Source organism: Phyllobates terribilis, unplaced genomic scaffold (assembly GCF_046119375.1).
Source record: "Phyllobates terribilis strain yellow unplaced genomic scaffold, ASM4611937v1 Scaffold_4__5_contigs__length_816908805, whole genome shotgun sequence".
Classification (NCBI taxonomy): domain Eukaryota; kingdom Metazoa; phylum Chordata; class Amphibia; order Anura; family Dendrobatidae; genus Phyllobates; species Phyllobates terribilis.
In genome coordinates this window covers 17,488,240-17,506,075 of record NW_027362764.1, presented here as the reverse complement: position 1 = coordinate 17,506,075, position 17,836 = coordinate 17,488,240, and the positions used below count along the sequence as shown (strand labels likewise).

General features: G+C 47.4%; 1 protein-coding gene across 1 annotated transcript in view; it reads left to right on the top strand.

The window, feature by feature from the left end:
* The window catches only part of OBSCN (obscurin, cytoskeletal calmodulin and titin-interacting RhoGEF), a 528,918-nt gene extending 511,615 nt beyond the window's left edge, over positions 1–17,303 (top strand). Inside the window, exon 71 of the mRNA XM_073676881.1 lies at positions 16,951–17,303. Coding sequence (XP_073532982.1) covers positions 16,951–17,303 — 353 coding nt within the window. The remainder of the gene's footprint in view (positions 1–16,950) is intronic.
* Positions 17,304–17,836: the final 533 nt, after the last annotated feature.

Below are 17,836 nucleotides of genomic sequence, written 5' to 3'. Positions count from 1 at the left end.
GTGCTCAGTCAACGCTAAATCTAGTAACAAAGAAAATGACGGCACTTCCACTACAAAAACTAGGTGTGAACAGGTGCTTACTAAGAGCAGCTACCTCCATATATAATGAACAAATAAAGTAGCACACTGTAACACTGAGTATATAGATGTGAAATATGAAATATGAATAGCATAACTGCTGTAAAAAATAGAAATAAATGAAAAATTTTTTGAAAAATTTTTTTAGCGCATGAAATATGAAGTATGGAAAATGAATAGCATTACTGCTGTAAATAAATGAGAAATCTTAGCGCATAAATTGGCCAATTCATGTGTACCTGACAGCCGCGGTAAGGCGTTTCTCGATGTCAGGACCTACCAATGTGAATACCTCTCTAAGAGACCTCCGTCTGCTTATGTGTGGGAAAGACAGATCCTGATGCATTTAAAACCACCTGCGGCATGGGGGTGGGGGTGGAGTGCTCAGTCAACGCTAAATCTAGTAACAAAGAAAATGACGGCACTTCCACTACAAAAACTAGGTGTGAACAGGTGCTTACTAAGAGCAGCTACCTCCATATATAATGAACAAATAAAGTAGCACACTGTAACACTGAGTATATAGATGTGAAATATGAAATATGAATAGCATAACTGCTGTAAAAAATAGAAATAAATGAAAATTTTTTGAAAAATTTTTTTAGCGCATGAAATATGAAGTATGGAAAATGAATAGCATTACTGCTGTAAATAAATGAGAAATCTTAGCGCATAAATTGGCCAATTCATGTGTACCTGACAGCCGCGGTAAGGCGTTTCTCGATGTCAGGACCTACCAATGTGAATACCTCTCTAAGAGACCTCCGTCTGCTTATGTGTGGGAAAGACAGATCCTGATGCATTTAAAACCACCTGCGGCATGGGGGTGGGGGTGGAGTGCTCAGTCAACGCTAAATCTAGTAACAAAGAAAATGACGGCACTTCCACTACAAAAACTAGGTGTGAACAGGTGCTTACTAAGAGCAGCTACCTCCATATATAATGAACAAATAAAGTAGCACACTGTAACACTGAGTATATAGATGTGAAATATGAAATATGAATAGCATAACTGCTGTAAAAAATAGAATTTATGCGCTAAGATTTCTCATTTATTTACAGCAGTAATGCTATTCATTTTCCATACTTCATATTTCATGCGCTAAAAAAATTTTTCAAAAAATTTTTCATTTATTTCTATTTTTTACAGCACCTGTTCACACCTAGTTTTTGTAGTGGAAGTGCCGTCATTTTCTTTGTTACTAGATTTAGCGTTGACTGAGCACTCCACCCCCACCCCCATGCCGCAGGTGGTTTTAAATGCATCAGGATCTGTCTTTCCCACACATAAGCAGACGGAGGTCTCTTAGAGAGGTATTCACATTGGTAGGTCCTGACATCGAGAAACGCCTTACCGCGGCTGTCAGGTACACATGAATTGGCCAATTTATGCGCTAAGATTTCTCATTTATTTACAGCAGTAATGCTATTCATTTTCCATACTTCATATTTCATGCGCTAAAAAAATTTTTCAAAAAATTTTTCATTTATTTCTATTTTTTACAGCAGTTATGCTATTCATATTTCATATTTCACATCTATATACTCAGTGTTACAGTGTGCTACTTTATTTGTTCATTATATATGGAGGTAGCTGCTCTTAGTAAGCACCTGTTCACACCTAGTTTTTGTAGTGGAAGTGCCGTCATTTTCTTTGTTACTAGATTTAGCGTTGACTGAGCACTCCACCCCCACCCCCATGCCGCAGGTGGTTTTAAATGCATCAGGATCTGTCTTTCCCACACATAAGCAGACGGAGGTCTCTTAGAGAGGTATTCACATTGGTAGGTCCTGACATCGAGAAACGCCTTACCGCGGCTGTCAGGTACACATGAATTGGCCAATTTATGCGCTAAGATTTCTCATTTATTTACAGCAGTAATGCTATTCATTTTCCATACTTCATATTTCATGCGCTAAAAAAATTTTTCAAAAAATTTTTCATTTATTTCTATTTTTTACAGCAGTTATGCTATTCATATTTCATATTTCACATCTATATACTCAGTGTTACAGTGTGCTACTTTATTTGTTCATTATATATGGAGGTAGCTGCTCTTAGTAAGCACCTGTTCACACCTAGTTTTTGTAGTGGAAGTGCCGTCATTTTCTTTGTTACTAGATTTAGCGTTGACTGAGCACTCCACCCCCACCCCCATGCCGCAGGTGGTTTTAAATGCATCAGGATCTGTCTTTCCCACACATAAGCAGACGGAGGTCTCTTAGAGAGGTATTCACATTGGTAGGTCCTGACATCGAGAAACGCCTTACCGCGGCTGTCAGGTACACATGAATTGGCCAATTTATGCGCTAAGATTTCTCATTTATTTACAGCAGTAATGCTATTCATTTTCCATACTTCATATTTCATGCGCTAAAAAAATTTTTCAAAAAATTTTTCATTTATTTCTATTTTTTACAGCAGTTAAGCTATTCATATTTCACATCTATATACTCAGTGTTACAGTGTGCTACTTTATTTGTTCCTTCATTGTAGGGTCATGAACTGTTTACATGCTGCTAACTGAGGGATTTTATATTACTATGCATTTACTTTGTAACTATGTTGGTTTACAGGTATAATTTATACTTACTTTGCAAACATGTATGTATTTACTATGCATACTTGATATAGCCCCTATGTAACCCAGAATTTATATTGCACCTTAAAAATGATTCATTTATTCATATATCCCTGGGCTGCTCCAGTTGCTCACCCAGTTTTATGTGCATCATTTTGCCTGCATATTGGATTGTTTATGGGCATATGTGTTTTTTGCTTTTATTTAATAAAATGTTCCTTTTTATGAACTTTGTTGTATTTTCGGTCCTGGCATTTTTTATTTTTTTTGTGACTTGTAAGATTGCTACTTCCAATAGGTGGCGCTAGAGTTTAAGTCCTCTTCATCACTGAAGAGACAATTTGCATGAAAAATAAAAAGAAATAACGAAAGAAACTTACCAAATCTGGTCACGGAAATGGCGTAGATTTATGGAGGGAAGTCCAGAGGAAGTGGGTCAAGCCTACACAGTGGTACATCTTCCTGCCACTGAACAAGGATCATAATTGGCATTGGCTTTTTATTAGCTCCTAAGTTACACCCACACACCTCCCCTTGATAACCTCATGTGGGTCGGATTGATTGATGTCCTGGGACTGTTAGAATTTCATGAGATGCCCAAAATGTACGATTCCTTCACTCCTGAATGTCAAAGGCCTTAGATATTGACGTCATATTTTCTATCGTGATTTTACCTGTAAATAGAGGCCAATGACCTAGTTCACACCATCTATCAGACTGTTATTTAATTGGAGGAATTCTAGTGCTCCCACGACAATGTGAGTGGATGCGTTCCGTTCATGCCTTCACTACAACGCCGGAAATATATATCCCATAACTATCAGAGCAATACAAACCCCTATCTGACCCCAGAGCCAGGCTGGCTACAATCTGTGCTGTGTGAATGGAAGTTCTGCGCCTGGGAAAGATCACTTCTCCACTCGTAAACACCTCTCCTTTTGGTATCTATTTTCCCATAGAAGACCTTTCCTGTTTAATTACCTGTACATTACAGTGGTCCTCTGCTTCAAAAGAGGTTAAAGCGTTATCTCTCACTTTACCATATGCTCCATTGTGAGGTCTTACTTCCAAAAGGGGTTTGGATTTTCAGTTCTTTCTCTTTCTGGAGATAACTTATGAATTTTAATCAGGGCTGTGGAGTCGGAGTCGTGGAGTCGGTGTCCATTTTGGTGGAGTCGAAATCAGAGTCTGTATAAAATGGACCGACTCCAACTCCTAAAATATATAATAAATTGGGTGCAGTAGTTCAATGCAGTTTGTGGGGAATATTTTTTTCATAAGAATTTGGTAAATGATGAAATGTCCTATAAATGTCTGTCCTGTTCCTGGACTTTTAGCTGAGATGAATCTGTGCTGCAGTAAATTTATCACATAAACATAAGCCGTGTATGAGGGAGTCGTGGAGTCGGAGTTGGAGTCAGTGTCATGGAAATTGAGGAGTCAGAGTTGGAGTCGGATGTTTGGCTTACCGACTCCACAGCCCTGATTTCTATGACATATACAGTCGTGTGAAAAAGTGTTTGCCCCCTTCCTGATTTCTTATTCTTTTTAATGTTTGTCACTTAAGTGTTTCAGATCACAAAACAAATGTAAATGTTCGACAAAGATAACACAAGTAACCACAAAATGCAGTTTTTAATTGAAGGTTATTATTAAGGGAAAAAGAAATCCAAACCTACAGGGCCCTGTGTGAAAAAGTGATTGCCCCAAAACCTAATAACTGGTTGGGCCCTTAGAAGCAACAACAGCAATCAAGCGTTTGTTATAACTGGCAATGAGTCTTTACAACGCTCTGGAGCCATTTTGGCCCACTCATCTTTGCAAAATTGTTGAAATTCAGCCACATTGGAGGGTTTCTGAGCATGAACCATCTTTTTAATGTCATGCCACAGCATCTCAGTAGGATTAATGTCAGGACTTTGACTAGGCCACTCAAAAAGTCTTAATTTTGTTTTTCTTAAGCCATTCAGAGGTGGACTTGCTGGTGTGTTTTGGTTCATTATCCTGCTGCACAACCCAAGTGTGCTTCAGCTTGAGGTCACAAAAGATGGCTGGACATTCTCCTTCAGGATTTTTTGGTAAACAGCAGAATTCATGGTTCCATTTATCACAGCAAGTCTTCCAGGTCCTGAAGCAGTAAAACAGTCAGAAACCATCACACTACCGCCACCATATTTTACTGTTGTTATGATGTTCCTTTTCTGAAATGTTGTGTTGCTTCTACGCTAGATGTAATGGGACATACACCTTCCAAAAAGTTCAACTTTTGTCTCGTCAGTCCACAGAGTATTCTCCCAAAAGTCTTGGCGATCATCTAGATGTTTTCTGGCAAAACTGAGATGAATCTTTATGTTCTTTTTGCTCAGCGGTGGTTTTCAACTTGGATCTCTGCCATGCATGCCATTTCTGCCCAGTCTCTTTCTTATGGTGCAGTCATGAACACTGACTAAGGCAAGTGAGGCCTGCAGTTCTTTGGATATTGTTGTGGGGTCTTTTATGACCTCTTGGATGAGTTGTTGCTGCACTTTAAGGGTAATTTTGGTCGGCCAATCACTGGGAAAGTTCACAAATGTTCCATGTTTTCGCCATTAGTGGATATTGGCTCTCACTTTTGTTCGCTGGAGTCCCAAAGCTTGAGAAATGGCTGAAAAGTGTATGTGGCTAGGGAAATTGATGGTTCCTAGAGATGTGATAAACCACAGTTAATTTGTTTTAAGGCGGGGGGGGGGCAATCACTTTTTCACACAGGGCCCTGTAGGTTTGGATTTCTTTTTCCCTTAATAATAAAGACCTTCATTTAAAAACCAAACACCAAATGACTCAGAAGGCTGTCTATTTACCTTCTGAACCCCACCCTGAGGTGGAGATATGGTGAACAGCCTCCATCCCACTCTTCAGCTATTCACATAAAAAGCTTGCCCTTAAAATGGCCGATTAACCCCTTTCAGTGTGCTGGAGTATTTTCCCCAGGTTCATGTCACTGACGCTAACAACCTCAGTGATACATATCTCCCATCCACTACTTTACCAGTGACTTTGTCACATAGCCCCCTCCTTTGCCAAAAGCTGGGGGTTTTGGCACCTTTAGTCACTAAACAGGGCAGTCTGAACAGGGCATTTGCATTAGTATGTAGTTTCCCGGGCCTGTGCTCCACATGCCATGAAAGATAGTGTCCTAGAATCCTCAAAACCACCTAGTCCCCCGGGGCATTTTTCCCCTTCCTTTCCCTCAACCATCCCAGGGGTGCATGATATGACACTAGCCTGAACTTCTGGCCTAACAGGTAGTACCTCAGGGTGTCAATTGCCCATTTGATGGCCAAGCATTCTTTCTCTATGATGGCATATATCTTTTAACAGGAGGGGAGCGTCTTACTCAGGTATAGGACTGGATGTTCATCCCCATGTATTTCCTGGGACAACATAGCTTCCAAGCCGACCTTCGAGGCATCCGTCTGTACCACAAACTCCTTACTGAAATCAGGTGTGACCAAGACCGACTGTTTGTGTGAAGCCCAGCTGTGCTTGGCATCACAGACCCAGAAGGGTGTATTGAAGGATACCTCCACAAGAGGCCCCCATAACCATTTACACATCTCCACCTACCACCTCAGACCACCAGAGGGAGCTCCTTAGGGAGATATATAAGGGAAGGTGGAGCCAGGCAGCAGTCAGTCTAGCTGTGGCTAGGATCGAGTTCAGTCTGGTTTAGCAGTGAGTCCAGTGCAGTCTGAGACGAGTTACCTCAGAGGACAAAAGCCTGTTCCAGCTCCTGCATTTGCTATCCTGCAGTGGAGCTTATCTAGATTAAGACTCGGTGTGGCTCAGTCAGGTGAGCTGTAGGTGTGCCAGCGCCATAAGATCGGTGAACCGCGGCACGCTGCCGTTTGTGTGAGTAGCCTTTTGAGGGTCCGAGTAGGCCGAAGGCGAAGGAGTAGAGAGTTAGTACATAGGGGGCAGAGGAGCTTAACTGGCTCACCCCGAAGGAGAATCAGTTACCGGACACCGGGTCCGAAGCTTGCCGGGATCTCCACGACCCAGTAAGATAAACCGGAATCCCTGGAGAACTACAAGTCCCAGGATCGCTAAAGTGCTGATACGTACCAGAGCCAGGAGACACATAGGCCCTGTAGGTCGGGAGCGTGCACTCCAAGAGAAGGCCCTACCACAAGGTCAGCCAGCGCAGGCCAGAGACAAAGTTAGGCCTAGCTCCAGGCAGGTCAGAAACTTACTACGCAGAAGCCAGAACCAGGAGGCCCAAAACCTGCTCATTGGGGAGGATCCGGACATACACCCTTCACCCTACAGTGCTCCGGGGAGTGCCTGAAAATTCCATCAGTAAAAGGTACTGAAGTGACTTTTGTGTCCGTCCCTGTTCTTGCTCCGACTCGGCTGAGTCTCCTTGTCCTGCATCCCCGTCCGTACCCTGCCCTGAGGCCTAGCTTCACCTGTGGGGAGCCATACCATCTAGCTGCCTTATCACCAGCCTCAGTGGACTGCGCAGCGCTGGTGAATATCATCAGAAACCATAGGTGGCGTCACGAACTTTTATAAACTTAACATCTATCAACGCCTTTTTAAAGAGAGACCCCAGAGTACGGGCCCGGGAGCCGACCACCGCGACCTCCTTAAGGCTAAAGGCCCGGGTAACCGAGTCATCCCCCGTCCCCTGGGCTTGTTATTTGCATAGGGCAAGCTTCAACTTCTGGAACGCCATCTCCTCTTCAAAGGACCATGGGAAGAATATTGGAGATATAATTCCATGTCAATCATTTGTATCCTACTTGGCCTGGGATTGTAAAAAACAAAAAAAAACTTTTCCCTCTCACCAGCACTGACAGGAAACTGAGCTGAGCAGGGGGGCCCAGCCTCAAGGCTGTGAGTGACAGATCACACAAGTTGATGAGCTCAAAGCAAGACAAACATATGTTTTGGGAGATTTAGCTACAAACCTCCATGGGAGGGGACTCGGGTTCAGCCCAGAGGGCAGGAGGGGAGTTACCCAAGGGAGATATAAGCTAGAATAAGGCCTTTTGGCTCTCTCTCTCTGATGCATGTGGTCCACTTTGAACAGGGGGGCTCACGTCGAGTAATGTGCTGTGAAGGACCTTTGAACCTGCTGGAAGCTCAGGTCCCCATGAGCGCATACATGGTCGGACATCACAACCGTAATTGACATGATTCATCTGCTTATATCTTTTGTCCTACTACTATTGTATTTGCATATCTGACCATTATCTAATATATATAATCGTCTTATCCCGTCTGTCTGGCCAGGAAATCCCACGTCGCTGATTGGTCAGGCCGCGGCCAATCAGCGACGCGGGATTTCAGAAAAAGATGGCGGCCGTTAGCCGCTCGCCCGCTCACGCTCACCCTCACCCTCTCACCCTCAGACGCTCACCCTCACGCTCTGACGCTCACGCTTGGCCGCTCACACTCTGACGCTCACGCTCACGCTCTGACACTCAGATGCTCTCACACTCAGACGCTCGCGCTCTGATGCTCAGACGCTCTGACGCTCACGCTCGGACGCTCACGCTCGGACGTTCACGCTCATGCTCTGACGCTCACGCTCTCACGCTCACGCTCGGACGCTCACGCTCTCACGCTCACGCTCTCACGCTCTGACGCTCACGCTCTGACGCTCACGCTCTCACGCTCACGCTTGGACACTCACGCTCTCACGCTCACGCTTGGACACTCACGCTCGGACGCTCATGCTCACGCTCTGACGCTCACGCTCCGATGCTCACGCTCTGACGCTCACGCTCTGACGCTCGGACGCTCTGACGCTCACGCTCGGTCGCTCACGCTCGGTCGCTCACGCTCTGACGCTCACGCTCGGACGCTCACGCTCGGACGTTCACGCTCATGCTCTGACGCTCTGATGCTCACGCTCTGACGCTCACGCTCTGACATTCACGCTTGCATGCTCACGCTCGGACGCTCACACTCGGACACTCACGCTCACACGCTCTGACGCTCACACTCTGGCGCTCACGCTCGGACGCTCACGCTCACGTTCTGACGCTCACTCTCGGACGCTCACTCTCAGACGCTCACGCTGTGACGCTCACGCTCACGCTCTCATGCTCTGACGCTCAAACTCTTATGCTCACACTCTGACGCTCACGCTCTGACGCTCACTCTCACGCTCTGACACTCACACTCTGACGCTCACGCTCAGACGCTCACGCTCTGACGCTCTCACGCTCACGCTCGGATGCTCACGCTCTGGCGCTCACGCTCACGTTCTGACGCTCACTCTCGGACGCTCACTCTCAGACGCTCACGCGCTGACGCTCACGCTGTGACACTCACGCTCACGCTCGGACGCTCACGCTCGGACGCTCACGCTCATGCTCTGACGCTCACACTCTGACGCTCACACTCTGACGCTCACGCTCTGACGCTCACACTCAGGCTCTGACGCTCACGCTCTGATGCTCACGCTCTGACGCTCACGCTCTGGCTCTGACGCTCTGGCTCGACGCTCACGCTCTGAAGCTCACGCTCGGACGCTCACGCTCGGATGGTCACTCTCTGACGCTCACGCTTTGACGCTCACCCTCGGACGCTCACCCTCAGACGCTCACCTTCACACGCTCACCCTCACACGATCACATTCTCACGCTCACATTCTCACTCTCCCACGCTCACCCTCACACGCTCCCATGCTCAACCTCACACGCTCCCACGCTCACCCTCACACGCTCACCCTCACACTCTCACCCGCTCCCATGCTCACACGCTCACCCTGTGCTAGCCGGTCATCTCCTGGCTGCTCGCAGCAGAAGTTCCCCGACAGGCGGCCTCGCTCCCCGGTCCTCCAAAATTCATTAGGGGCCCCGGGGGGATACATTGGGGGGTTAATTTAAAGTAGTGCACAACCCATTTAAACACTGCTTCGCTGATTAGTCACGCCCGGTCGGCCGCATACATATTCTAGAATACCCGATGCGTTAGAATCGGGCCATCATCTAGTATATGTATAACCCTTGTGTATATAGTGTATTGTCTAGTGTGCCCTTAAGGTGATTAAATATATAATTTAACCTTGGACTGCTCTTTTATCTGATTCACGAATCCATGCTTCTGTTTCTTGGTTTAACTTCCCATGCTACCTGTGCTGGTTTCTGGCCCGATATAATTCCCGTTAACGGACCAGACTTATATCGAACAGGAACTGGTGGGGTGTAACATCTTCTTCCCAGGTCTCCTTTGCAATATCCAGGAGACCCTGAGGGTGCCGTCCATATACAGTAGCAGCTCGAATGGTGAGAACCCCATAGAGTCCTGTGGTTCTTCCCTAATAGAGAACAGCTGGTACAGTAGTAGGCAATCCTAGTCTCAGCCATCCTTCTCTATGACCTTCTTAAGCATGGACTTCAAGGTCTTATTGAATCTCTCCCCAGCCTGTCCTTCTGCAGATGGTACACTGACGTCTTGAGTTGTGTAATGTGGAGAGCCATACACAATTCCCTCATCACTTTGGACATGAAAGGAGTTCCTTGGTCTGTCAAGATCTCCTTTGGCAAGCCCATCCAGGAGAAAATATGGACTAGCTCTCAAGCTATACTCCTGGTGGAGGAGTTTCTCAGTGGTACCGCCCCGGGTACCATGTTGCATAGTCCATCACCACAAGGATGTATTGGTGCCCCCTGGAGGATTTAACTAGAGGCCCCACAAGGTCCATCACAATCCAGTCAAATGGGACCTATATAATAGGCAATGTGTAACGGGTCTGGGAGGCGGAACCTCTGAGCAACTATACAAGGGGGTGGTCCTTGTAAGGAAGCGGGTGGCTCCCAGGGAAGACGGGCAGGTAGTCACGGCAAGTGGCAGGGACAGTCTCTGGGTAGAAGGGCAGGTAGTCATGGCAAGTGACAGGGACAGTCTCTGGGTAGAAGGGCAGGTAGTCACGGCAAGTGACAGGGACAGTCTCTGAGTAGAAGGACGGCTACTCACGGCAAGTGACAGGGACAGTCTCTGGGTAGAAGGACAGCAGGCAGGTGGCTGGTGAGCGCTCCCAGGTGAGCGGGCAAGAGTCTCTGGACGGGCAGGTGGTCACGGCAAGTGATGGCAGAGCCTCCAGGTAGGCTAGCAGACAGGTAGCAGGTGAGCGCTCCCAGGTGAGCAGGCAAGAGTCTCTGGACAGGCAGGTGGTCATGGCAAGTGACGGCAGAGCCTCCAGGTAGGCTAGCAGGCAGGTAGCAGGTGAGCGCTCCCAGGTGAGCGGGCAAGAGTCTCTGGACGGGCAGGTGGTCACGGCAAGTGACGGCAGAGCCTCCAGGTAAGCTAGCAGACAGGTAGCAGGTGAGCGCTCCCAGGTGAGCAGGCAAGAGTCTCTGGACAGGCAGGTGGTCACGGCAAGTGACGGCGGAGCCTCCAGGTAGGCTAGCAGGCAGGTAGCAGATGAGCGCTCCCAGGTGAGCGGGCAGGCTGGTCCATAGACAGACTGACAGGTGTCGGAAAGCAGACCGTCGGACCGCAGGCTTGCAAGCAGGTAAACGGATATCAGGCAGGTCTCAAGCAGGAATCTGGCAGGTGACTGGCAGGTAACAGGCAGGAATCTGGCAGGTGACTGGCAGGTAACAAGCCGGAATCTGGCAGGTGACTGGCAGGTAACAGGCAGGAATCTGGCAGGTGACTGGCAGGTAACTGGTAACGGGACCTGAGGGCGGAAGCAGAGTGAAGGCTTTGCAGCAACATTGCTCGGGCACCTCCATTTTGGAGGAGTTGCCTTATATATGGTGAGTTCCTCCGGCCATTGGCCGGGGACTGCTTAGGACGGCGCGCGCGGCCCCTTCAAGAGAGGGGGAGCGCGCGCGCCCTAAGCACAGTGGCCGGGAAGCAGCGCGCGCTGCCAGCAGAGCGGGAGGAGGACGCCGGGCACGGAGTGGAGAGGTGAGGGGAACAGCGTCCCTGCCTAGCAGGAGGCAGGGACGCCGACGCTACACAATGGCACTAGGGGAATGCGGAAGTTTGATGCAGGAGAAGTTAGCTGACAGGTAGGGCAGGACCAGCAGTAATTAACAATCTCTCGATGACATCCAGGCCAGTAGAACCTCTGAAGGACCCACTCTTGTGTTTTGTCTACTCCCAGATGCCCACCCAAGACATGAGAATGGAACAGGTATAGTACCCTATGCCTACTGGGACCCTATACTAACAATTGCTCTATTACTTCTCCTCTCCGTTTAGTGACCTGATATAGCACCTCCTCATTTACCGCAAAATATGGAAACCTGGTGTCGGGCCCCCAGCTCTTGAGCAACCGATCCTGCATTTGAGCAGTCCAAAAATTTCCCCCAGAAATCCCGAACTCAGGAATTTTGGCCTCATGGGTTACTATCTCATCCTCGTCGCCAGCAAGGACCCACAGGAGGAACTCATCCACCTCCGACTGCGATGGGGATTCTTCATGGGTGCACCGGCTCCTGTCTGAGTAACTTGGCACCCAGCCTTTCGTCATAAGTCCCAGAACAAGCTAAAGTCCTGCCCTATTATCACTTGGTGCACAAGGTCTTTAACTACTCCAACCTCATGGAACTCAGTGCACAGTTCGTCTTTATAGTCACTCTGGCAACAGGGTAGTCCTTGGCGTCCCTGTGAATACAGCGGACGCCCACGTGTTTTCCAGGGATCAACTGGTGGGGGGGAGTGTAGCCCTTACCAGGGTCACCAAACTCCCTGAGTCCCAACACCAGTACACCATTTTTCGGTACGAGACATGCCTGCGGCCCCTCATGGGCTTATAGTCCGTACTGCAGGCTGGATAGGCATAGTACAAACAGTGCCTCTCTATACTGAAGACCATCTGTTTGGAGGACAAAGGACAATGGGCGGCTATGTGTCCAGGACCGTGACATCGCCAACAGATTAAGTCTTTACCCGTGGCCTTTGACAACCCCTCAGCAACCTCTTCGGACCTCGGACTCATCCCAGTTGTGGCTCTCTTACCCCTCTTTTGAGATTTGGGCTACTTCTGGGTGCCCCAGTACGGGGATGCAACTGTGCCCAGCTTTCTTAGGGACCTCTCAACCACCTGTACCTTTCCTTTAGGCCAACCAGGTCATCCCCATTTTGGGGGTTCCCCTGGGCAACCAGCATAGGAAGGGAGTGGATAAATCTGTCCATTACAACCCACTCTACCATCTAAGCTGGGGTGAAGGACTCCGGCTGCAACCACTTCTGAACCAGATGCAGCAGGTTGAACATTTGCGAGCAATGGGGTTTATCACCACAATACGCCCAGTGGTGGACCCTTTGAGCTCGGACAGACATAGTTACTCTTGAACGTGCCAATATCTCAGTTTTTAGTTTGGCATAGTCCTGGGCATCCTGCAAGGAAAGGTCATAATAAGCCTTTTGGGGCTCGCCAGTTAGATAGGGGACAAGCACCTCTACCAATGCTCTGGCGGCAGCCTCTCCCACTCTGCTACCCTTTCAAACACAGTCAAAAAAGCTTCCAAATCATCGGCTGGGGTCATCTTTTGCATCTCTTGTCTTACTGCCTTCCGGATGTATGACTCATCACCAGGACGTGGGGGATGGGTTGCCTGCATTCCATGAACGGCCTCTGCAAGGAGTTCCATCTGCCGCATAAGCACCACCTGTTGCTGTTGCTGCTGCACCAACAGTTTGTTCTTCTCCTGTTGCAGTTAACTGCTGCTGTTGGGCTTGGACCAGGTGCTCCTCCATGCTGTCTGACTTCGCTTCCTGGCTTACCGCCACCTTCACTCAAAACATTCAGTTTATCCACAGCCGTCACACGTGCTCCCTGGGGAAGTTGCCCGCACTTCTAGCACCACCTGTGGTAGACTCGCTCACTCAGCTGCTCTCAGAGGTAGACACAGGAACATTTCTCGTTAGCGTCTTCTCCTGGTTTATTAAAAGGCATGGCATAAACCAGTGAAAAGTTCAGCAAAAACAAACACAGCCTTTCTGACTTAACGGGAAGATAAAAGATAACACATAGTACAGTCCATATAGCTGCGGGGATCTGCCTGCTCAGGGAAAACAGGGTCCAGCAACTGGCTTACACTGTAAATATAGCTCTGGAGTTTGCGCCTCGAGGCTCACTGAACAGACTCAGAAGGCTGTCTATTTACCTTCTAAACCCCACCCTGGGGTGGAGATATGGTTAACAGCCTTCCACCCGCTCTTCAGCTATTCACATAAAAACCTAGCCCTTAAAATGGCTGATTACCCCCACTCAGCACTTAGTGTGCTGGAGTATTTTCCCTAGGTTCATATCACTGAAGCTAACAACCTCAGTGATACATATCTCCCATCCAGTACTTTGCCAGTCACTTTGTCACAATATACATACAGAACTCAGCATAGATGAGTACACCCCCTTTGACAAGTAAGATTTTAATAGTTATCTCACTGAGCAAAAGAACAATTGACAGTATATTGACAATTCTGAGTTTCATAGAACATTTTCTCTCATAACATGACATTGAGATGAATAATATAACTTTCATTACAAAATCTGCAGTTTTACTCCAATTAGTTGATGCATAAAAGAGTACACCCCTTATCAATAACTCCTCCATCTAGTATTGTGTGTGACCTCCATGATGTGTAAGGAGGCACCGAGTCCCCTAGGCCTGGAAGGAACAAGTTGGTGACATATTACAGCATCCATCTTTCTCGATTCTCCAGAACGAGTTCTTCTAGGGGTCAAAAATATTCCATGAAACTCAGAATTGTCAAAATTTTGGAAATTCTTCTTATATTCAGTGAGATATTGATTAAAATCTTATTTGTCAATGGGGGTGTACTCATTTATGTTGAGCACTACAGAGAGAGATATTTGGATAGACTTTGGATACATTTAGCTATTTTCTGCTTTATTATGGTCATCATGAGATATCCTGGTTCTGGGTTATTCTAGTCTTGTTGTTACTTGTAAAGACCTGAATCCAAAGGCAGAATTCCCATATTCATTGCTAACGTGTCACATTAATGTGCTGATGACACCGCAATTAAACGGCAGATTTCCCCCAAGAGGCGAGCCTTGTTGTCAGTGAGAAGAGTCCCATAATCTCCTAATGGTTGTTACTTCAAACACTGCTTCGTCTCATGTCAGTTTGCAGTCCCCACCCTGGAACAGGCAGGGCCACTACTGTCAGCAGAATTTTAAGGAGATGATTTACAGAGGATGATGGATGATCTTTCTTCATCTTGAACCATGACTGATGCTTCAATTTGGTAAGAAGTGATAAAGTGGGAACTTAAGGAAATAAACAGGGTACTTCTTATATGGCTCTGTCTTCAATATAACGTACATTACTAGATCCATTATTGGATCGATCATCGCCCTTGTTTGATAAATTTTAATGATGAGTATCGCGGGTGCTCGAGCGTCATGCTAACACTAACCCCGCCACACATGTTTGGCGCCTGTTAGACAGCCAATAAACATGCGGGGTTTTTCCACCATATACGATAATGGCGTAGTCATGTTGGACACTGGCATTACTGTGATTGGCCGGCTGCATCGCGTCATGGGGTCTTAAATAAAACCCCGTGACGCAGTGCTTGACACAGTGTGTTCAGAAAGCAGTTCAGGGAGAGTTATTATAGGAGGGAGAGCGTAATTTAGAGCAGGGATATAGTTGGGGTTTAATAATATTGCTATAGGAGTACTTATATACAGCTTCTGCAGTATTAAAACAACAGTCCTTTTCAGGGCTAAATATTTTCCTTTCTGTAGTAAAACCACTGTTACCTGCATTTAGTGGAGGTAAAGTTTAGGATTAGAGGCATCTAGGCCAGGTTTAATATTATCATTGCAGTACTTGTGTACCGCTGCTGTTGCACCGTTAAAACAACAGTCCTTGTCAGGGCAAAATATTTTTTTTCCTTATTAATACCATAAAGTTTGCAGGCATATATACCTAATTCAAAATGCGTAACGTGTGTGGTAACTGACAGGTACATGGAAAAGCTGCTGATAGTGCATGCAGAGGCCAAGGCCTTGGGCCAGGTGAAACTGTGCCTGCTGTGGGAGCACACTCATCCACGAGAGGTCCATTGGATAGCAGATAATGCTTCCAGTATGTTTCCCAGCATCACCCTGTCTTCCATACGGTCCATTCTGGACCACATAATCCTCACCAGGACACAAGTGATCCCACACTCAGACACCCTGTGAAACTCTTTACATTTCCATTTATCAATTCCGGCCTATCACCCTGCACGTTTCAAAAGGGACATGAAGAGCTTATGTGTAGTAATGCCCAAATATTTGAGCACTCACTGTCCGTAGAAGATGACGGTTGGGATCAGCAATTAGTGTTTCAAAAGTCAGATGATGATGACACACATTTGCAAACAAGTGATGTTATTAAGTCAACAAGTTAGGAAGACAAGTGTGTGGAAGTGGAAGACGAGTTGGTGCACGATGAAGTCACTGACCCAACCTGAGAAGGTGCCATGTAGAGCAAGGCCAGCAGTGCAGAGGGGGAAGGATCTGCAGCATCGCAGGAGGCAGACAGAAGCAGTGTGGTGGCCAGAGGGAGAAGGCGGGCAACTGTTCCCCAGAGCACCCACACGCGTCACGTTCCAGGCCAACGGGTATGTGTTCTCCAGTCTGGTGCTTTTTTAAAGAAAATGCGGACGATAACTGAATGGTCATTTGCAACCTGTGCCATACCAAGATCAGTGGAAACCAATAGAAACAAATGATCAAGGTACACAATTAAATAATTCTAGACAAATAGATAATACATTTGAAAAAATTGTACCACCTATACTACCACTAAATAAGGTTCTGTGTATTGTGATGCAGTGAGGGTTATGGTGCTGGATGGAGCAGTGCCTTTCGCACTTGTAAACAGGAAAGGAGGTCAAGACCTGACCTGGACAATCACTGCTATTCCAGGTTTTTGGAGCAACTCTCGGATAGCACAGCTGCAGGTCTTAAGACAGCATAAATAGCAGAACTCCTCAATGTGTATTCGTGGGTGGGAAAGAGCTGAAAGGCGCTTTGTGGCAACATCAGACTGGAATGGGCTGGAAGGTCTGAGCCCTAACCTATGTTGTGGAAACAAGCTGGACTTTTACATTATCTGATGTGAGACTGTTTCTTTTGTCTGCTGCCAGTGTGAATAAAGCACTGGGATGGACCAAAAACCTACGTGTACCTCTTTACTGCATCCCTGACATTGCCTACCAGAGCGGCTCCCCACATTTGGTGGCTTGAAGCGGGCACACGCAGTGACGCCGTATCTAAAATCTGACTTTTTTTTCTCTCTTCTGTTTGGCATGCTAGTGTATGTCCTGGGTAAAAGGTCTTTCGCAAACCCGATGGAGATTCCTGCAGAGATGGAGGTGGTGGTGAAAGTGCTCCTGGAAGCCACCTGGCAGCAACAAATATTTAACCAACAACAAAAGGAGACCAACCGGCTGCTGGTACAGCACGTGACGGAGATACAGACAGCAGGAGCTCAGCGGGCGGTCCACGATGTCTGGAAAGCGGTCCGTGTAACAATTCTCAAGGTGGAATCCTCAGATAATGTCGAGTCCTACCTGAACATGTTTGAGAGAGTGACTGAGAGGGAGGGTCTACCCAGAGACCAATGGGCGGAAGTCATGGCTCTGTTTCTGGCATCAGGACCCCAATAGGCCTTTTGTGACTTACTGGCTGAGCAAGAGGTGGACTACACAATCGTTAAGAATGAGATCCTGTCATGAATTAACATAAATGTGTTGGTACAGGCCCAGTGGGTACATCAGTGGGAGTTTATCCCTTCCAAACTGACGAGGTCCAAGTGTTATGACTAACTGCACCTGATAAAAAAGTGGTTGCAGCCTGAGGTACTGTCTCCCACTGTCATGGTGGACCACATCGTGACTGAAAAATTCTGGAGGGCCTTACCACACCCCTCCAGCAATGGGTCTGATAGGAGTCCCCTAGTAATGTGCTCCAGTTTGTGGACCTTGTAGAGCAGTATGGGGTTACCTACGAACTCTGGGAGGGCCTCCAGGGAGGGTGGCGGCAAAGTCCCACAGGTCCCCATCCCATTGGGCAGAACCAAGGACCACCGCTCAAGACGTAGCCAGCAGAGAACGGGTCTCAATAGTCTGCTGGCATCGCCTGGAGCAGGCCATGGAAGGGCCATCTGTCCCCACCTTGCTGATCCCATTGACAAAAACTT